General features: G+C 36.9%; 2 protein-coding genes across 4 annotated transcripts in view; both read left to right on the plus strand.

The window, feature by feature from the left end:
• Positions 1-3684, plus strand: part of LOC127859995 (protein turtle-like) — a 266899-nt gene extending 263215 nt beyond the window's left edge. For all 3 annotated transcript variants that reach the window (XM_052397672.1, XM_052397671.1, XM_052397673.1), the window contains one exon: positions 33-3684. In XM_052397672.1, the coding sequence (XP_052253632.1) occupies positions 33-1968 (1936 nt within the window). In that variant the 3' untranslated portion in view covers positions 1969-3684. The remainder of the gene's footprint in view (positions 1-32) is intronic.
• Positions 3685-3707: 23 nt separating this feature from the next.
• LOC127860006 (vacuolar protein sorting-associated protein VTA1 homolog) overlaps positions 3708-23256 on the plus strand; it is a 172804-nt gene continuing 153255 nt past the window's right edge. The window contains exon 1 of the mRNA XM_052397690.1: positions 3708-4120. The gene's annotated coding sequence lies outside the window, so the exon portion shown is untranslated. The remainder of the gene's footprint in view (positions 4121-23256) is intronic.

The following is a 23256-nucleotide window of genomic DNA, read 5'->3' on the forward strand; positions in this document are numbered from 1 at the left end:
GTATGTTATAGTCCCATGTTCTCTACTTACAGTGAATATACGCCAGAATGGAGTGAGCCACCACCATACAGAGGAGGAGGATATCCTCTAGCCAATCAGAATGCTTATCCTCTAGCCAATCAGAATGCTTCCCCCTACGGCCTTGACAACGGTGTATTCATGCTGCCCCAGTCTGCCGATCCGTATAGCAGTCTGCGGTCTCGTGATAAACTGTTTCCTAAACGTGATAGTGATAGATATTTGCATAGATACAATGATGAACAAGGTCCTAGTGGGGCGTATCAGCCAGACAGATCTGAGGAATATGTTAATAATAGAAGTAATGCAGACTTTGTGAATAATTTTGATAGAAACAGCACAATTAACAGTGGTAGGCATTTAGTACCATATGACTATAATGATGACACCATTAGGTCTAGAGGTAGTAGAAGTACAGCTAGAAATCGGTCTAGATCTCAGCCAGCCTGGCGCCATAGCGATGGACCAAGTTACCCTGTCCCTCGGCGACCGAGGTCAAGAGGTCAGTCGTTGCCGAGGGACAGTCTACTTCCAGATTCCAGCTTTCAAGATGACATTACGAGATATGGACCACAGCCCCAGAAACCAGCCAGAGTTCCCCAACAACCAACCTCCCAGACCCCTGTGCAAGAGCAGAGGTCATTCCCTTCTTACCAAAGCAACAGCTTTCCTAGTCAGCAAAACAGTGTAGATGATGTTTTCATGCCCCCATTACACCCTGCAAGAAATCACCCCAGTTTGCCACGCCACAGTTCCATGAAGCCCGGATCTCAACAGACTTACCTTACCGACGACCTTGACACTTCGGGTCACCCTTTTATGGCTCAAGACATAAGTTCTGTCCTTCCTTCGCCATATCAACCATACCAGCGTCAGTATCCTGAGCCTCAGTATGAAAACGTGCCATATGACAGTCGAAGTCGGCTTTACCCTCGTCCTGACAACAGTCGGGAGAGTACTTACGATGACAATGACAACACAGTTGTTGCTAGAAACCAGTCAGCACCTGATACAACTCTCACACAAAGTGACCGTGATCAGAGCGATGGTTATCCATTCAGTTACACCCGCGATCATCTGTTAGGAGCGGTGGATCAAGTTCGCAGAGCCAAAGGCTCTTACAGGGGTGCTCAAGATGCTCAAATTCCAGAAAGTGTAAAACCAACTGTTATAGTGCGTGATCGTCCCAGCAAAAGCTATTCCAATCAATTTCCATATCAGCAGTACAGTGGGGTCAACAATCGGAACAGTATAAACAGTTCAGGTACAGGCAGCTTACAAGGTCAAGGGTCAGCTAGACGTGATCGGCCATCTGTTAGGGAGGACCTCACCCCTGACTCTGTTAGTAGTGGTATCGGTAGTCGGAATACCTCATCACAGCTGACGGGATCGTCTCTCCACTCACGACCTTCTCGGCTTGGATCAAGCCTGGCCCCAAATGAGCAGAATCTGAGCCGTGACTCGGGGGCTCACACGAGCGGGAATTCACCTCCCTATAGGAAGGACATATCAGGGGACGAAAATTATGAGTTTGACTCGTATAATGCTGTGGAGACAGATCTGCTCGAAGCCTTGAGGAATTACTCAGAGGTACACAACGGCAACGAGGACTTGCTGAGTGCTTTGCAAGAGGGCTTAAGTGCTACTGGCCTCATGTCAGAATTGTATCCAAAGCCCTCAAGGCAGAGTAGATATTCGGACTCTGAGCAACGTTTCGAGAAACTTCGGGGTGAATTTCACAAGTACCGCCAACGTCAGAGGGATGAGACCCACGACCCGAGAGCCCAGGGTTATCTGTCCTACCTGCAGCCAAGTGACAGTTACAGCTCCACCCGCAGCTCTCGCCACTCCGGCCTGCCTGAGCCCTTGACCCGCGGTCACCAGTATTACTCTCCACATCAAGGCAATGGCTCCTACAAACATGGCCCTATGGACAGCGATATGCTCTAGGGACCTTGACCCGCGGTAACCAGTATTACTCTCCACAGCATGGCAATGGCTCCTACAAACATGGCCCTATGTACAGCGATATGCTCTAGGGACTTGACTGCCATGCAGGGTTTATACAAATGGTTCATATTGTTTTATTTTGATTTTCTCAACTTTTATATGCTACATTTTCTATACAATTAATTGAGATTTTGTGGACCCTATTATTATGAGGCTTATTCTGCTTTTGATTTGGTTCTAAAATTTCAACAGTTGATATGAACTATTTTGACAGAGCTTTGAACTGTTTAAAAACTTTACTTGACTGGTTTCTAGGGCTCTTCACTGGTGTTCAAATGTCTTCTTTTAAGAACTTTTCATTTTTTCTTGCAATTAAAAATTCATTTATGCCGACCAAAAAGTGTAAGCCAGTAAGCATCCCACTGTTAAATTCTGATTTGGGCTTGATGAGAATCCTTATTATATTTACGCGGGTCTGTACCATTTTCTTACTCATATTTGTGAGTAAAACTGTAATAATTTGGCTTGATTGAACGTTTTATATTGATTACTATTTCATATCACTAATGGCTCTTGATTGAAATCCGTACTGAAACATATGGCCTTGTGTTGATTACTATTTCATATCACTAATGGCTCTTGATTGAAATCCGTACTGAAACATATGGCCTTGTTTTATATCTCCACTAGTGAGAATGATTTAAGTCATATCAGCTTATTAATTTAGGGCAAAGTGCTGAAAAACATATTTTGTACCTTAAATAATTATTCAATTAATTAATAATACATTCTTCTTGACAAGGAGGTTGTATTGTTCTGAACTCTCTGCACTTGTTATTAATTGAGTTGTACATACTACAACTGTGTTGTCTATGTATCTAGGATCGTTCACTGTTATAGTGTGGAATTATACATATCACAGTATTTTCTTGGCCAAATACTGACCCCCTGTGTTGTGCAAGCATTCCAGTGTGGTGTGTTGGTGAGAATGGGCCAATATGTGCATACAGTTCTTGTACTGGTAATTCATGGTAAATTGTAGTGAAGAGTAAAAACAAAAGATTTCACCAATGTCTTGAAATAAGTTGATGCATATTGTTATTAGTTTGTATATTAATTTGGAAACTTGCAATTGGTCAGTTTTGCTTAAGTTTTTTTTGCATGAAAAATGTGAAACAAACTTAATAACTCCAGCACAAAATATCAAACATAGTTCTTTGACAGGCTTTCTTAGTGTTGTAAGAGCAAGGTATATGGTAAACAAATTCAAGTCCCTGTAGGCTAGATTTAATTATTCATATCATTTGCCCATCAAAGCAGCTCTATGTAAATTAAGGATTAGTAGTCATGGCAAATTAGAAATTAGTAATGTATTTATTGGACAAAGTCAAATATATATTTTTTGTTGTGTCAATGGCAATAATTATTGTATTATAAGGGGCCTTTTCACAGATTTTGGCATGTATTGAAGTTTTTTATTAAATGCTTTATATTGATAAATGTAAACATTGAATCTAAAAAGCTCCATTAAAAAAACAAGAATACAATTAAAAAAAAGAAAAAAAAGTAACCCTCAACAGGGTTTGAACCACTGACCCCTGGAGTCCTGGAGTAAACTCTACTGCTTAGACCACTCGGCCATCCGTGCTGATACAGTGAGAGATATACTTTATATAAGCAATCCTCGTAGTTTCAAAAAATATACCGGCAACGACAACAACAACAGAGCTCTCCCAAATTATTCAATCGTTTTGTGTTGCAACGCCTTTTAATTTTCAGGGTTTTAAATTGTCTAAAGATTGCATATAATGGATATTTAAGAGCATGGGTAATGTTCAGTATTACTGTTTCCTCACAAATATTATATTAACTAAAATGAAAATTTGCAAATCTGAAACAACTTTTTTTTAATTTTGTCAATTTACCAAAATGTGAGAAGGCCCCTTTAATAATTAGGCCCTAGTTAATTCTGAAAAATAATTCTTTTTTTGGACATAAACCTCTTGTCTGACCATGTTAGCATTCTGTATGGTGCAGAATACTCAGTATAATTCGTCCATCATAAAAACTGTGTATAAATGTAAGAATGGCATTCATAGAAATGTTTTATTCTTGACTCCATGCTTAACTGTATTCCATCTTAACCCTTTCAGTGCGGGAACCAAATTTTAAAGGCCTTTGCAAACAGTTTGGATCCAGATGAGACGCCACAGAACGTGGTGTCTCATCAGGATCCAAACTGTTTGCTATTCTGATAGTATTCTTTAAAAAAAATAGAAGAAAATGCTAATTTTAGAAATTCTGCAGACGACATTTTAGCAGACAAATTTCCCAGCATGCAAAGGGTTAAAATATGCTTGTGTGCCATGCGTTCAGTGCAGTTTTATAATGACATCTGTACTGGTAACTCAGATTTTGAAAATTCATGTGAGAAAATGGCAGATTTCAAATACGTATTATCTTAGGTGTATGTTGATTGTTTTTTGTAAGACTGTAGCTATGATACTGTTAAATCATTTATTATTATAATTCTTAAAAATTTATATTGCATTTCAAATGCTCTTAGTTTTATTGTAGACTTTGATTTGTACTGTTTTTTTAAATAATTTTAACTCATTGAATGCACTGTTTTGATTTGCAAGTAATCTACCTACATTTTTATTGTACTACCTCTATTGGAAAGCTTTTTTTGTACCAGAATCTGCTTTTAGTTGCTAATGATCATGGATCATGATCAAGATTTTAGTGTAGGTGTTTCATAGTTTTTGTCCCCCGCTAAAGGCCGAGGGATATAGTTTTGGCATTGTCCGCCTGCCAGTTCATACATCCGTCTGTCACAAACTTTTTAGGGCTATATCTCAGAAAATATTTTAGAAAGGTTTCATCATAAAACTTCATAAGTGTATAGATATAAATGATGAGAAGGCGGGGATACCAATTCAGCAAATTTGCTTGTTTACATCGTTTTCAAATCATGGTATAAAATATTATACAATGTATTTATAAGCAGTGAATTGTTACTGTTACATGTTTTACATTTTCTGATTATGTATGTTTATTTATGATCTGTTTCTGATTTGTTTTTCTGAATTATAATAAAAATAGAGCTTGACATGTTGGATTGTGTGTACATGTATGTATGGGGTATATGTGCTGTATGTATGGGGTATATGTGCTGTTTGTATGGAGTATATGTGCTGTAATTAGCTTGCTGGTCACACATGCAATGTTAAAATTATCAAGGTGCCTTGGTTGGAAAGATGTACATTTCTCTTATTGTTGTTGTTGTCAGTGATCCATGTTGTCTTCTAGTTGAATGTCTGTATTGTTTATTATTGTATTGGTTTAAGTAATGCTTTAATATTGTTTTATGATTTTATCAATCAGATTTTGGATTTTGTTTTTTATTTTGCCCCATGAAAATAATATAAACAGGAAAACAGTTTTAAAGTGGCAATGGAATATATTTTAATAAAGGTTGCTGTATAAGATAAATTGCATATCCACTATTATTGACTTCATGCATGCTCTTTTTTATACTCCGGTTGAAAACGGGACATATTATAGTTTCACCCGTAGCGGTCACTTAGTGCATTTCAAGGATTAAGCATGGTGTGAGCTCTCTAATTGTAGTAGTTTTCATCCTTTCTTCACCAAATTTGGTCAGAAGTTGTGTATAAATGATATCTAGGTCAGGTTCAAATATGGGTCATGCCAGGTTCAAAACTAGGTCACAAGGTCACTTTGTGCATTTCAAGCATTTAGCATGGTGTCCGCTCTTTAATTGAAGTAGTTTTCATCTGATCTTCACCAAATTTGGTAAGAAGTTGTGTCTAGATGATAGGTAGGTCAAGTTCAAATATGGGTCATGGTAATGTTATGAAGTTGTCCAAAACCTTCAAACGGGCGTATCTTGTGACAGTTTGGTACTCTTGTAGTAATTTATTTGCAAACATGTACTTCAATATCAGTGAAGAAATTTCAACATTCTGGTTGTTTTTAAAAATTCACAGGCATTTAAGGTATGTTTTAAATGCATACATTTAAACAAGTTTACCATACATTTTTATATGTAATTATTAGAGGCATTGATCACTCCATGTCATTAAAAAATGTTAAACATGTTTTATAACTGTTGCCATAAGTCTTATATGGCAGCTAATGCCATTATTTTGGTGCATTTCTTTACTTTAGAGAATCATTAACATTGTATTTTATTTACAAATACGGTGACTACTTATAAAGGTTCATGGTTGACCTGCCATTAAACATATAATATGTAATCCAAAATTACTTACTTGTTACATTTAAGGATCAGTATTTCATTAATTACAACTTCATTCATATTTCTGCTCTGTGGATTGTATTCTGGATTTTTTGTATTGATTCACATTTGTTTTCTCCCTTTTCCTGTGCTATATCCTCCAATACGAAGTAAAGGGGGTTATTCTGGGACCACCATAGAAGTCTGTCCACCAGTCCGTGTTTAACTTGTTTATGTTGAAAATATCTAGGCTTTGATAGAATCTTGAGAACGTTTTTCCAAAAATTACTTAACTGGGTGAAATCTTAGAAAAGCCTTTTTACCACTCAAGAGGTCACAATTATGATTCAATCATGATGGAACTGGGTCAGAATGTTTATCTTGACAATATCTAGGCCCAGTTCAAACCAGGTTCACATGCATTCAAAACCTAAGTCACAAGATTAGACCACAAGTCATGTGCGTTCAAAAACTAGGTCACCAGGTTAAGTGTTTACAATTGTTTTACATTGAACTCAGCTGACCGTTTCAGGGGCATCATGGTCCTCTTGTTTTCTGGCAATTTTAAAATATCAAGGTAAACTCAAATCAATTCAGGATTCAGTAAATTGTGAGTTTTTAAATGGCTGTGTTTACATTATTAATCTTTTATTTTTATGTTAAGTTTCTTTCTGTTTTATATTTTTTAAATCATTTTATGTTTTGCGCACACTCATGTTTTACACCTGTAATGATTTTATTTTCTACTTTTGCATTTTAATGGAATATGGCAGACCGTGCAATATTTAGTCCATTCATATATTTTATATGCATCATCACAAATAAATGTGAATATTTCTTCCTTCATAAAAATATACATCCTCACATTCATATAAACATATTTCTTTGTAAAGACAGTGTTTAAATGTACAGCAATCATATTAAATATATTCACAAAGATAGTACCATATCTATTAACAGACAACATAAATCTTAACAAGCTATATCCTTTTGTATTTGGGCTGCAATAAAAGAATGCTACTAGCCAGTGTGTTTAATGAAGTTGTGGGGAAGTGTCTTTATCTAATGTATAGGTTTTATATCATTGATTAGCTTTTACACTTAATTGTGCACTTAATCAAACAAGGAAACTTTGATAAAGTACATTCCAAATTTTGCCTGTGTTTGTGTATAATTTTGATCAATAAAAATGCCATAATGAATAAAAATGACAAAAGGTATGAGATTTTAGTTTGAATATTATAAATAATATTAATGTTCAGTATCAATGATAGGATAATTTAACTGTTAATGACATTTACACAATGTATAGCATTTATCTTAATTCCCGATTGTAAAATGTTACATTTAATCATAATTAAAACTCGTACCATAGATATGAAATTGTTTAGGTAATGTACTGAAATCTTTCTATGACTGACATGAAGTTGTCTACATTCGATTTGTTGGTTGTGTGCATGTACAATTTTACTGCATTTATAACTAAAGATTAAAATAACATTATTGATAATAACATATGCTTATGAAGAACATTATGATAATAAATGTACAAAATAACAAAAATCTTTGTTTTCTGACTCTTACCTGAAAATTTATATTATTATGAAGTTGTGCCCTATGCAAAGCATAAATTGCACTTGTATAATATCTTGTTAGTAGACGTTTGAGATCATTTTAATTGAATGCCTATTGTGCTATGGGTGCTGTCATGATTGATACTGAACCTGACAATACCTCTATAAAGACGGTTGTGCTATGGGTGCTGTCATGATTGATACTGAACGTGACAATACCTCTATGAAGACGGTTGTGCTATAGATGCTGTCATGATTGATACTGAACCTGACAATACCTCTATGAAGAAGGTTGTGCTATGGGTGCTGTTATGATTGATACTGAACCTGACGATACCTCTATGAATACAGTTGTGCTATGGGTGCTGTCATGATTGATACTGAACCAGACGATACCTCTATGAAGACAGTTGTGCTATGGGTGCTGTCATGATTGATACTGAACCTGACAATACCTCTATGAAGGCGGTTGTGCTATGGATGCTGTCATGATTGATACTGAACCTGACAATACCTCTATGAAGACAGTTGTGCTATGGATGCTGTCATGATTGATACTGAACCTGACGATACCTCTATGAAGACGTTTGGGCTATGCGTTCTGTCATGATTGATACTGAACCAGATGATCCCTCTATCAAGACGGGTTGGCTTTGGGTGCTGTCATGATTGATACTGAACCAAACGATACCTCTATGAAAACGGTTGGGCTATGGGTTCGGTCATGATTGATACTGAACCTGACAATATCTCTATGAAGACGGTTGGGCTATGGGTGCTGTCATGATTGATACTAAACCTGACGATACCTCTATGAAGACGGTTGGGCTATGGGTTCTGTCATGATTGATACTGAACCAGATGATGCCTCTATCAAGACGGGTTGGCTTTGGGTGCTGTCATGATTGATACTGAGCCTGACGATACCTCTATGAAGAGGATTGTGCTGTGGGTGCTGTCATGATTGATACTGAACCTGACAATACCTCTATGAAGACAGTTGTGCTGTGGGTGCTGTCATGATTGATACTGAACCTGACAATACCTCTATGAAGACGGTTGTGCTATGGGTGCTGTCATGATTGATACTAAACCTGACGATACCTCTATGAAGACGGTTGGGCTATGGGTTCTGTCATGATTGATACTGAACCAGATGATGCCTCTATCAAGACGGGTTGGCTTTGGGTGCTGTCATGATTGATACTGAGCCTGACGATACCTCTATGAAGAGGATTGTGCTGTGGATGCTGTCATGATTAAAACTGAACCTGACGATATCTCTATGAAGACAGTTGTGCTATGGGTTCTGTCATGATTGATACTGAACCTGACAATACCTCTATGAAGACGGTTGTGCTATGGATGCTGTCATAATTGATACTGAACCTGACAATACCTCTATGAAGACGGTTGTGCTATGGATGCTGTCATGATTGATACTGAACCTGATGATATCTCTATGGAGACGGTTGTGCTTTGGATGCTGTCATGATTGATACTGAACCTGACAATATCTCTATGAATACAGTTGTGCTATGGGTGCTGTCATGATTGATACTTAACCTGAAGATACCTCTATGAAGACGGTTGGGCTATAGGTTCTGTCATGATTGAAACTGAACCAGATGATGCCTCTATCAAGATGGGTTGGCTTTTGGTGCTGTCATGATTGATACTGAACCAGACCATACCTCTATGAAGACGGTTGGGCTATGGGTTCTGTCATGATTGATACTGAACCAGATGATGCCTCTATCAAGACGGGTTGGCTTTGGGTGCTGTCATGATTGATACTGAACCAGACGATACCTCTATGAAGACGGTTGTGATATGGGTGCTGTCATGATTAATACTGAACCAGATGATACCTCTATGAAGACGGTTGGGCTATGGGTTCTGTCATGATTGATACTGAACCAGATGATGCCTCTATCAAGACGGGTTGGCTTTGGGTGCTGTCATAATTGATACTGAACCAGACGATACCTCTATGAAGACGGTTGTGCTATGGGTGCTGTCATGATTGATACTGAACCAGATGATATCTCTATGAAGACGGTTGTGCTATGGATTCTGTCATGATTGATACTGAACCTGATGATATCTCTATGAATACAGTTGTGCTATGGGTGCTGTCATGATTGATACTTAACCTGACGATACCTCTATGAAGACGGTTGGGCTATGGGTTCTGTCATGATTGATACTGAACAAGATGATGCCTCTATCAAGACGGGTTGGCTTTGGGTGCTGTCATGATTGATACTGAACCAGACGATACCTCTATGAAGACGGTTGGGCTATGGGTTTTGTCATGATTGATACTGAACCAGATGATGCCTCTATCAAGACTGTTGTGCTATGGATGCTGTCATGATTGATACTGAACCTGACGATACCTCTATGAAGACAGTTGTGCTATGGATGCTGTCATGATTGATACTGAACCTGACGATACCTCTATGAAGACAGTTGTGCTATTGGTGCTGTCATGATTGATACTGAACCTGACGATACCTCTATGAAGACAGTTGTGCTATTGGTGCTGTCATGATTAATACTGAACCTGACAATACCTCTATATAGACGGTTAGGCTATGGGTTCTGTCATGATTGATACTGAACCAGACAATGCCTCTATCAAAACAGGTTGGCTTTGGGTGCTGTCATGATTAATACTGAACCTTACGATACCTCTATGAAGACGGTTGTGCTATGGGTGCTTTCATGATTGATACTGAACCTGACGATATCTCTATGAAGACGGTTGTGCTATGGGTGCTGTCATGATTGATACTTAACCTGACAATACCTCTATGAAGACAGTTGTGCTATTGGTGCTGTCATGATTAATACTGAACCTGACGATATCTCTATGAAGACGGTTGTGCTATGGGTGCTGTCATGATTAATACTGAACCAGACGATACCTCTATGAAGACGGTTGTGCTATGGGTGCTGTCATGATTGATACTGAACCTGACGATATCTCTATGAAGACGGTTGTGCTATGGATGCTGTCATGATTAATACTGAACCTGACGATATCTCTATGAAGACGGTTGTGCTATGGGTGCTGTCATGATTAATACTGAACCAGACGATACCTCTATGAAGACGGTTGTGCTATGGGTGCTGTCATGATTGATACTGAACCTGACGATATCTCTATGAAGACGGTTGTGCTATGGATGCTGTCATGATTGATACTGAACCTGACGATACCTCTATGAAATCGGTTGTGCTATTGGTGCTGTCATGATTAATACTGAACCTGACGATATCTCTATGAATACAGTTGTGCTATGGCCGTGTCATGATTGATACTAAACCTGGCAATACCTCTATGAAGACGGTTGTGCTATGGGTGCTGTCATGATTGATACTGAACCTGACAATACCTCTATGAAATCGGTTGTGCTATGGGTGCTGTCATGATTAATACTGAACCTGACGATATCTCACTGAAGACGGTTGTGCTATTGGTGCTGTCATGATAAATACTGAACCTGACAATACCTCTATGAATACAGTTGTGCTATGGGTGCTGTCATGATTGATACTGAACCAGACAATACCTCTATGAAGACGGTTGGGCTATGGTTTCTGTCATGATTGATACTGAACCAGACAATACCTCTATGAAGACGGTTAGGCAATGGGTTCTGTCATGATTGATACTGAACCAGACAATGCCTCTATCAAGACGGGTTGGCTTTGGGTGCTGTCATGATTGATACTGAACCAGATGATGCCTCTATGAAGACGGTTGGGCATTGGGTGCTGTCATGATTGATACTGAACCAGACGATACCTCTATGAAGACGGTTGTGCTATGGGTGCTGTCATGATTGATACTGAACCTGACAATACCTCTATGATGACGGTTGTGCTATGGGTGCTGTCATGATAGATACTGAACCTGACAATGCCTCTATGAAGACAGTTGTGCTATGGGTTCTGTCATGATTGATACTCAGCCTGACGATACCTCAATATAGACGGTTAGGCTATGGGTTCTGTCATGATTGATACTGAACCAGACAATGCGTCTATCAAAACAGGTTGGCTTTGGGTGCTGTCATGATTGATACTGAACCTGACGATACCCCTATGAATACAGTTGTGCTTTGGGTGCTGTCATGATTGATACTGAACCAGACGATACCTCTATGAAGACGGTTGTGCTATGGGTGCTGTCATGATTGATACTGAACCTGACAATACCTCTATGAAGACGGTTGGGCTATGGGTGCTGTCATGATTGATACTGAACCAGACGATACCTCTATGAAGACGGTTGTGCTATGGGTGCTGTCATAATTAATACTGAACCTGACGATACCTCTATGAAAACTGTTGTGCTATGGATGCTGTCATGATTGATACTGAACCTGACGATACCTCTATGAAGACGGTTGTGCTATTGATGCTGTCATGATTGATACTGAACCTGACGATATTTCTATGAAATCGGTTGTGCTATTGATGCTGTCATAATTGATACTGAACCCGACGATACCTCTATGAAGACAGTTGTGCTATGGGTGCTTTCATTATTTATACTGAACCTGATGATGCTTGTATGAGGCCTCTTACTATGGGGGTTACATGTTGTTATGCCTACCGGTGGCATTTAGCTGTCGGACTGTCCGTCCGTCTTTCACAATTATCCGTCCGACATTTCGTTTCTGCAGTTTACAGATATGTATTTGACTTGTGGTGTGGGAGTCTACCTGCATGGCATATCGATTTCGAGTTTCGTTTCAGTCAATTTATTTTTTTGGCGAAATTACAGGCCGTTGACTTAAAAAGTTTCTCTATAATATTAGTTTTCCGGATTTTGTTCCTAAACGCTTTTTGGGGATCTTATTTTTGGTTTGTGCCTACCTTCTTGAGCCACAAATCAAGTTTCTTTACGGTCCATTGTTTTTGACGAAGTTACGGGTCTTGGACTTAACAGTTTAATCTGAAATAGCTGCTGAGGGTTCGAAGTGCAGTGAGTGAAATAACAAACACAGCTCCTGTTTTTATTAGTACACTTATAATAACGATCTCTGTATGAAGCCAGTTGGTCGGCAGACAACTTAACCAAAAATATGGTCAACTCGTCCTAAATTGTTTGGACAACCAACCCCAATCGAAAGACAATACGTCCCAAATGAACTCACAATCGGGTCTGAATTATTTTGTCGTATATATATATATATATATATATATATATATATATATATATATATATATATATATATATATATATATATATTGTCACGAGCCGAGCGGTAGCTGTGATTTTACTTCAGTTTCTTTAACTTTTCCAAACTTGAAGCTTTTATTCAAGTTTAACATGGAACTAAAATGGACTCTGATAAACAGTAAACTAAGAATAACATTTTGCCTATTCAGTTGTTTTAAAATTGTCAAAAAAAAATACAAACTCAAGATTTATAACCTTTCTAAATTTTATTCATTCATAACGAATAAATAAATAACAACTTTCAATATATATATTTCTTAACAGACAGATTAATTTTCAGACATTTACATTATAATACAGCAATATACACGTACATGTGTCATGTTAAGTATTTGCACTTTCTATTTTATAATGTTCTAAAAAGATGACAAATGCAATTTTTAAGTATTTATAAAATTCAGTCTGAATTTTAATAGCTAAGTCTTATTGAAAAATGTATTTTAAATGCTTATATAAGAAAAATAAAATAGGTCTCACACCTAGGAAAACAAAGTTCAGAGTCCTCGAATGAGAATTTTCAGTGCCTTTTATACTCTCCAAAAGCGCACACATAACGTTGTGCAATAATAACGTAAAAGCGCACATATAAATTGTGCACAAAAAGCGCACAAACAACGAGCAGTAAAGCGCGCAAGAGCGCACAATAAAATTTGAGCGTTCTTGACACGGTAAATGTCACTCATATTAAAATGATATTTCTGACGATATTACAATGAAGCAGTAGTCAAATACATATCAATTAAATCAATAAATCATTTATAAAGATGACTTTTACCTTTTTAAACAATTTTTAAGAAGGAATATGAGTATTTAACAAAAGATATTGTATGACGAAACTGTCAAAATACTGTAGTCAGTGTAAACTACCCAGAAGGCACTTATGTCAGCATCAGGAAATCAACTTCCTGTTTATGCAAAAATGGCTGCCACATTAACAGACGCTTAAACAATGAGACTTTTAAAAAGGATATTACAAATAATAAAGAAGCGCAAAAGGTAGGCATCGGCTGTTATCAGCTCTAACTTCCACACAGCATCCAATAAAAGCATTAAATAACAGTGACATAGTCATTTAGATGCAAAACATAAACGGTAAAAATGAACAATGTACATGAACATAAACACATGTTTTCATAAACAATCTAGGGCATGACATTACCCCTCCTTCAATTTTAAAGGTCCTCCTTTAAATAATTAAGTAATTAAAAATTTGTACTTTCAACTCTCTAACATTTACAATATCAGTAAAACTGTAATATATAAAAAAAATAAACACTTTGTACAGTGTGATTTAGAGCATTTTTTAAGGTACAACACTTTGTACAGTGTTATGTTTCACTGCTTAAAGCACAAGAACTACCATACAACAAAATGCTGTAAAAACAATCACAACAAATTTCAATCCTATGTACAATAATAAATTATTTGAGATCAGAGAAAGTCAATATAAATAATGTGATGACTAGACTTCCAATTTGTACAAGTAAACACAATGTAAATAATTTAACTGACTGTTCAGCAATATTTTTACATACAACAAAAAAATTACTCTCAAGAAAATCTTGAATACCATATTTCAACTTGAATACCAAAGTTAATTAGTCAACATGTATTCACTTGCAAACATTTATACTTAAATAATTATTAAACCTTCTAAACAAAATGACTAGATAATTTAAAGCACTAAATGATACAATCCTGAATATGCAAAGCTTTAAAAGATGTTATTCAAGGTTTATTGTAAGTGAAATGACAATGTTTCAATGTTTCAGACAACTAATACATACGACGATGCACGAATCTTCTGTCGCGGTGGTTTTCCTTGTCATGTCTGTCCCTCGAGTCGTGATTTCTGGGGCGCAAAGGAGAACGGTCACGGTGCTGGTTGTATCGGACGGTAGATGTTTCAGTTGCAGAACTAATGATTTATTGCATGCCCATGGTACAAAGTTTGGAAGCTGAGTTTGAAGTCCTGAACTTTCAGGCTTGTCTTCCATTTGTTTTGTTGACCTTATTGGTTGGGTATCGCACGTTTGCCCTTTGCAGGTTGCATTTACTCCCGTCAAACAATCATTTAAAAAGTCTTCATGAACCATGTCTTGTGCTTTTTTTGTGCACTTCTTACACGGACCACACTTTAGAGGCTCATTCATGTCTTCTAAATTGCAGTCGCAGTCTCTTGGGTTTCTACACCTTGATAAGGCATCGCAGTGACCTTGCTTGTGTCCTGGTCTGTATTCAACAGAAAAGTCATAATGTGACAAGATTTCAATCCATCTTGCAATTTTTCCTCTTGGTTCCTTAAGCTTGAAAAGCCATTTTAATGCTTGATGGTCACTTCTCACAACAAATCTTCGGCCTAACAAGTATTGTCGAAAATATTCAACAAAGTAACGGATTGCAAGAAGTTCCTTTTCAGTTACGCAATAGTTTTTTTCATTCTTGTTAAGTGCTCTGCTTGCATATGCGATAACACGTTCACGGCCATCTTGGTTTTGGTGAAGTACAGCTCCAATGCCAATGTCACTGGCGTCAACGTCCAAGCAGAATTCTCCAACCTGAAGTGGATATCCCATTATATTTGGACTGATCAGAATCTTCTTGAGATCTTCAAAAGACCTTTGGCAGTCATCATGCCACTTAAATGTCACATCTTTCTTCGTGAGCTCTACCATTGGTCTAACAAGTTTGGCAAAATCTTTAACAAATCTACGGTAATATGATCCCATAGCAACAAACTGTCTGACCTCTTTGACATTTGTGGGTACCGGCCACTGAACTATCTTTGCAACATTGATTGGGTTAGGCTTTATTCCTTGTTTCGATACCACATGCCCAAGAAACAAGACTTCTTCCTGTAAAATTTCACACTTCAACTTCAATCCAGCAGCTTCTATTCTCTCTAAAACTTCATACACTCTGCTCATATGCTGGCTAAAATCGGTGCCAAAGACAATCACATCATCAATATAAATAAGACATGTTTCCCATTGTAAACCTTGAAGAGCAAGCTCCATTGTCCTCTGAAAGGTTGAACAAGCATTGTTGAGTCCAAACGGCATTCTCAACATTTCATAATGTCCATATTTACAGACAAATGCACTTTTTGGTATATCTTCTTCTTTGAGTGGGATCTGGAAATATCCACTAGTAAGATCAAATGTGCTAAAATATTTAGCACCAGCTACAGCATCTAGGCAATCTTGCACTCGCGGCAGGGGAAATCCATCTGGTTTGACAAGGGCATTTACTCTTCTATAATCTATGCATGGTCGGACCTGTCCATTTTTCTTCATAACCAACAAAATAGGGCTTGCCCATGGTGACGTACTTTTTCTTATTACTCCCTTGTCCAGTAATTCTTCTATTGCCTTTTTTCTGCTTCGGCATACGCCATTGGCACTCTTCTTGGAGCTTGTTTCACTGGTTGTGCATCACCTGTATTGATAGGGTGCTCTGTTAAGTTTGTCAAACCTATGTCAAGGTCATTTTTAGAAAAACTATCTTGAAATCTAATGAGCAGCTTTGCTATGACTTGTTTTTCTTCTTCATTGCAATTTTTAACAGACGTATCGTACAATTTTTGTAAGTGTTCTGGAATTTCTTTATTTTCTAAGGATATTTCTTCTTGCACGTTATTGATAATTTGCTCCGATTTGTGACTGAAAGTAACTCGGCGTACTGAGAAATTATTGTCCTCTTCCTCTGTGTGTTCTTGACCTTTAAGTGTACTTTTTATACTGTCAATTTGTTCGGCTTGGCCTAATACTGAGTCTTGATTAATATCCACACTATATGGGAATGGATTTAAAAGACGTATTTTGCTTGTCGGGTTTCTATTTATATCAACTAATACTGAGGCCATCTTCAATGGATATGTTTCACAAAAGTGTTGTGTAGGTTCTACAATAAAATCTGTTTTTTGAGACACATCATCTAATTCTTTACGCTCAATAAACACATCAATGACCGATTCGCTGAGAGGTGGAATAATGAAATGGTCAGCTGCTGTTACTTTTCGAACATCGTTTTTCATTCCAATTTTAATACATGGTATATTTTTGCCTTTCAAAACTATGACTCCCTTTGACAAAAGTATATCTGCGGGACCTCCATCATCATTTTGCAGAATGTCTATTCCTAACAAAACATCATCCTCAATTTCAGCAACAATCAATTCTTTGTACATTGAAACTGGCCCTAATTCAATATTAAAAAATGCTTTTCCACATTCTTTTAAAGGAATTCCACTTGCACCTGTCAAACAAGCTGATTTGTTAAGCTGAGGTCTAATTTTAGGGTCCAATTTATTGTAAACTCTGTCTGAAATGATTGTTCTTGTTGCTCCGGTATCAGTTGTTAAAATAACTGGCACATTTTCAATATTTCCTTTGATATAGACACCACTACTAAATGCTCTTTTGCGCCGCACAATTTCTTTGGCTACACTTGCTGAGTCATCATGGCCATTTATGCTTGCCAGGACCTCCCCTCGGCCAATCGGCTTGGTCCTTTCATGTTTAAAGGCTGATTTTGATAGAAGTCTTTTCTTGCAACTTGCCCATTCTGATACCTGGCATTCTTCAATGGACAATCCCTAGCAAAATGATTTTCTTGGTTACAAGAATAACACTTAATTGTCTTGGGTTTTTGCTTAAAACCATGTTCAGTAGTTTGTTGTTGTTGTTGGGCTTGGGTTAACTGATTTAGTTTTTCAAGAACTTGTTGCAATACATCAGTTTCTTTGCTTTTTGCAGCCTCTCCTGAAATATCAGTCTTCATGTCACATGTTTTGGTATTTTCTGAATTAAATTGCTTTTGCTGGCTCTTGTTTGGGACTCTATAGGCATGTTGGCTAGTGTCGTCATTATCTGTTTCAATCACTTCATAATCTATTTCATTTTCTGATCCCGAAGTTCTACGCACAAATTTTCTCTTTCTGTCATCGTGAAATTGATGCCTAGTTCTGGTTTGTATGTAATTTACAACATGGTACACTGCTTCATCAATGTCCTCGGGTTCCTTAATAAACTCAATTTCTGACCGCACTTCTTCATCTCGTAGACCGTCCAGGAATCTTCTCACTAAATCTTCTTGCCGTGTTCTGTAGTCTCTCCTTGTATGGGCTTTGTCATACAGACGTTTAAGTTCTGCAGCATACTCCTCAGCTGTTTCACCTACTTTCTGATCTCGTTTGCTAAATTTTACAGCAAAAGTTCTTGGAGTTTCTATGACCCTAAATCTGTTGTTAATTTCACTAACAAGTTCTCTATAGTTGGTTAAAACTTCATGATTCAGTTGAGTGAACACAAATTCACCAGCACTGCCTTGCAATTTTGGTAATAAATTGTCAAGTTTTTCTTCTTCATTCCAATGAAGTCTTTCAGCAATAATTTCAAACCTGTTAATCCATACTTTCCACTCATCTTTGCCAGTAAAAGAAGGGATTTTCATGCTTGAACTGCATTTATGAGGGTTTACACTTCTTGTTTGCCTGCCATAAGACCTGTTCTCCCTTGGGTGCTGGTAGCCAATGTCCCACATTTGTTCACCCTGACCTCTGTCATTACGGAAATGGTTATTGTTTGCTTCCTGTTCCTGGGGGGAAATTTGTACTTCTTTGTTGTTTTTATCACATAAATTTGCTAGAAGTGTTGTAACATTCTGTAAAGCATTTGACATCTGATTTTGCATTGACACCATATTTGTGACTGCATCTTTCATCCAGTCGGTTGTATTGCCATTTGACATTTCTACGTTGGAAACACTTTTGTTTAATCTAGGGGTACTGGACTTAGATGATGATGGTGCTGTTTTATTTTCTTGATATGGTTCTTCAGAATGCTGGTTAGCTGCTGTTCTGAAGAATACTTCATTCTCTTGTTCTGATTCGGAGTCTGACATTTTGCTTTCGAAGACTGGATTCAATCGCTGAATCTATGTAGAAATCGAAGATTCCACTTCGCTGCCACCATAAATTATGTCACGAGCCGAGCGGTAGCTGTGATTTTACTTCAGTTTCTTTAACTTTTCCAAACTTGAAGCTTTTATTCAAGTTTAACATGGAACTAAAATGGACTCTGATAAACAGTAAACTAAGAATAACATTTTGCCTATTCAGTTGTTTTAAAATTGTCAAAAAAAAATACAAACTCAAGATTTATAACCTTTCTAAATTTTATTCATTCATAACGAATAAATAAATAACAACTTTCAATATATATATTTCTTAACAGACAGATTAATTTTCAGACATTTACATTATAATACAGCAATATACACGTACATGTGTCATGTTAAGTATTTGCACTTTCTATTTTATAATGTTCTAAAAAGATGACAAATGCAATTTTTAAGTATTTATAAAATTCAGTCTGAATTTTAATAGCTAAGTCTTATTGAAAAATGTATTTTAAATGCTTATATAAGAAAAATAAAATAGGTCTCACACCTAGGAAAACAAAGTTCAGAGTCCTCGAATGAGAATTTTCAGTGCCTTTTATACTCTCCAAAAGCGCACACATAACGTTGTGCAATAATAACGTAAAAGCGCACATATAAATTGTGCACAAAAAGCGCACAAACAACGAGCAGTAAAGCGCGCAAGAGCGCACAATAAAATTTGAGCGTTCTTGACACGGTAAATGTCACTCATATTAAAATGATATTTCTGACGATATTACAATGAAGCAGTAGTCAAATACATATCAATTAAATCAATAAATCATTTATAAAGATGACTTTTACCTTTTTAAACAATTTTTAAGAAGGAATATGAGTATTTAACAAAAGATATTGTATGACGAAACTGTCAAAATACTGTAGTCAGTGTAAACTACCCAGAAGGCACTTATGTCAGCATCAGGAAATCAACTTCCTGTTTATGCAAAAATGGCTGCCACATTAACAGACGCTTAAACAATGAGACTTTTAAAAAGGATATTACAAATAATAAAGAAGCGCAAAAGGTAGGCATCGGCTGTTATCAGCTCTAACTTCCACACAGCATCCAATAAAAGCATTAAATAACAGTGACATAGTCATTTAGATGCAAAACATAAACGGTAAAAATGAACAATGTACATGAACATAAACACATGTTTTCATAAACAATCTAGGGCATGACATTACCCCTCCTTCAATTTTAAAGGTCCTCCTTTAAATAATTAAGTAATTAAAAATTTGTACTTTCAACTCTCTAACATTTACAATATCAGTAAAACTGTAATATATAAAAAAAATAAACACTTTGTACAGTGTGATTTAGAGCATTTTTTAAGGTACAACACTTTGTACAGTGTTATGTTTCACTGCTTAAAGCACAAGAACTACCATACAACAAAATGCTGTAAAAACAATCACAACAAATTTCAATCCTATGTACAATAATAAATTATTTGAGATCAGAGAAAGTCAATATAAATAATGTGATGACTAGACTTCCAATTTGTACAAGTAAACACAATGTAAATAATTTAACTGACTGTTCAGCAATATTTTTACATACAACAAAAAAATTACTCTCAAGAAAATCTTGAATACCATATTTCAACTTGAATACCAAAGTTAATTAGTCAACATGTATTCACTTGCAAACATTTATACTTAAATAATTATTAAACCTTCTAAACAAAATGACTAGATAATTTAAAGCACTAAATGATACAATCCTGAATATGCAAAGCTTTAAAAGATGTTATTCAAGGTTTATTGTAAGTGAAATGACAATGTTTCAATGTTTCAGACAACTAATACATACGACGATGCACGAATCTTCTGTCGCGGTGGTTTTCCTTGTCATGTCTGTCCCTCGAGTCGTGATTTCTGGGGCGCAAAGGAGAACGGTCACGGTGCTGGTTGTATCGGACGGTAGATGTTTCAGTTGCAGAACTAATGATTTATTGCATGCCCATGGTACAAAGTTTGGAAGCTGAGTTTGAAGTCCTGAACTTTCAGGCTTGTCTTCCATTTGTTTTGTTGACCTTATTGGTTGGGTATCGCACGTTTGCCCTTTGCAGGTTGCATTTACTCCCGTCAAACAATCATTTAAAAAGTCTTCATGAACCATGTCTTGTGCTTTTTTTGTGCACTTCTTACACGGACCACACTTTAGAGGCTCATTCATGTCTTCTAAATTGCAGTCGCAGTCTCTTGGGTTTCTACACCTTGATAAGGCATCGCAGTGACCTTGCTTGTGTCCTGGTCTGTATTCAACAGAAAAGTCATAATGTGACAAGATTTCAATCCATCTTGCAATTTTTCCTCTTGGTTCCTTAAGCTTGAAAAGCCATTTTAATGCTTGATGGTCACTTCTCACAACAAATCTTCGGCCTAACAAGTATTGTCGAAAATATTCAACAAAGTAACGGATTGCAAGAAGTTCCTTTTCAGTTACGCAATAGTTTTTTTCATTCTTGTTAAGTGCTCTGCTTGCATATGCGATAACACGTTCACGGCCATCTTGGTTTTGGTGAAGTACAGCTCCAATGCCAATGTCACTGGCGTCAACGTCCAAGCAGAATTCTCCAACCTGAAGTGGATATCCTATTATATTTGGACTGATCAGAATCTTCTTGAGATCTTCAAAAGACCTTTGGCAGTCATCATGCCACTTAAATGTCACATCTTTCTTCGTGAGCTCTACCATTGGTCTAACAAGTTTGGCAAAATCTTTAACAAATCTACGGTAATATGATCCCATAGCAACAAACTGTCTGACCTCTTTGACATTTGTGGGTACCGGCCACTGAACTATCTTTGCAACATTGATTGGGTTAGGCTTTATTCCTTGTTTCGATACCACATGCCCAAGAAACAAGACTTCTTCCTGTAAAATTTCACACTTTTCGGGCTTCAACTTCAATCCAGCAGCTTCTATTCTCTCTAAAACTTCATACACTCTGCTCATATGCTGGCTAAAATCGGTGCCAAAGACAATCACATCATCAATATAAATAAGACATGTTTCCCATTGTAAACCTTGAAGAGCAAGCTCCATTGTCCTCTGAAAGGTTGAACAAGCATTGTTGAGTCCAAACGGCATTCTCAACATTTCATAATGTCCATATTTACAGACAAATGCACTTTTTGGTATATCTTCTTCTTTGAGTGGGATCTGGAAATATCCACTAGTAAGATCAAATGTGCTAAAATATTTAGCACCAGCTACAGCATATAGGCAATCTTGCACTCGCGGCAGGGGAAATCCATCTGGTTTGACAAGGGCATTTACTCTTCTATAATCTATGCATGGTCGGACCTGTCCATTTTTCTTCATAACCAACAAAATAGGGCTTGCCCATGGTGACGTACTTTTTCTTATTACTCCCTTGTCCAGTAATTCTTCTATTGCCTTTTTTTCTGCTTCGGCATACGCCATTGGCACTCTTCTTGGAGCTTGTTTCACTGGTTGTGCATCACCTGTATTGATAGGGTGCTCTGTTAAGTTTGTCAAACCTATGTCAAGGTCATTTTTAGAAAAACTATCTTGAAATCTAATGAGCAGCTTTGCTATGACTTGTTTTTCTTCTTCATTGCAATTTTTAACAGACGTATCGTACAATTTTTGTAAGTGTTCTGGAATTTCTTTATTTTCTAAGGATATTTCTTCTTGCACGTTATTGATAATTTGCTCCGATTTGTGACTGAAAGTAACTCGGCGTACTGAGAAATTATTGTCCTCTTCCTCTGTGTGTTCTTGACCTTTAAGTGTACTTTTTATACTGTCAATTTGTTCGGCTTGGCCTAATACTGAGTCTTGATTAATATCCACACTATATGGGAATGGATTTAAAAGACGTATTTTGCTTGTCGGGTTTCTATTTATATCAACTAATACTGAGGCCATCTTCAATGGATATGTTTCACAAAAGTGTTGTGTAGGTTCTACAATAAAATCTGTTTTTTGAGACACATCATCTAATTCTTTACGCTCAATAAACACATCAATGACCGATTCGCTGAGAGGTGGAATAATGAAATGGTCAGCTGCTGTTACTTTTCGAACATCGTTTTTCATTCCAATTTTAATACATGGTATATTTTTGCCTTTCAAAACTATGACTCCCTTTGACAAAAGTATATCTGCGGGACCTCCATCATCATTTTGCAGAATGTCTATTCCTAACAAAACATCATCCTCAATTTCAGCAACAATCAATTCTTTGTACATTGAAACTGGCCCTAATTCA

Source organism: Dreissena polymorpha, chromosome 15, assembly GCF_020536995.1.
Source record: "Dreissena polymorpha isolate Duluth1 chromosome 15, UMN_Dpol_1.0, whole genome shotgun sequence".
NCBI lineage: Eukaryota > Metazoa > Mollusca > Bivalvia > Myida > Dreissenidae > Dreissena > Dreissena polymorpha.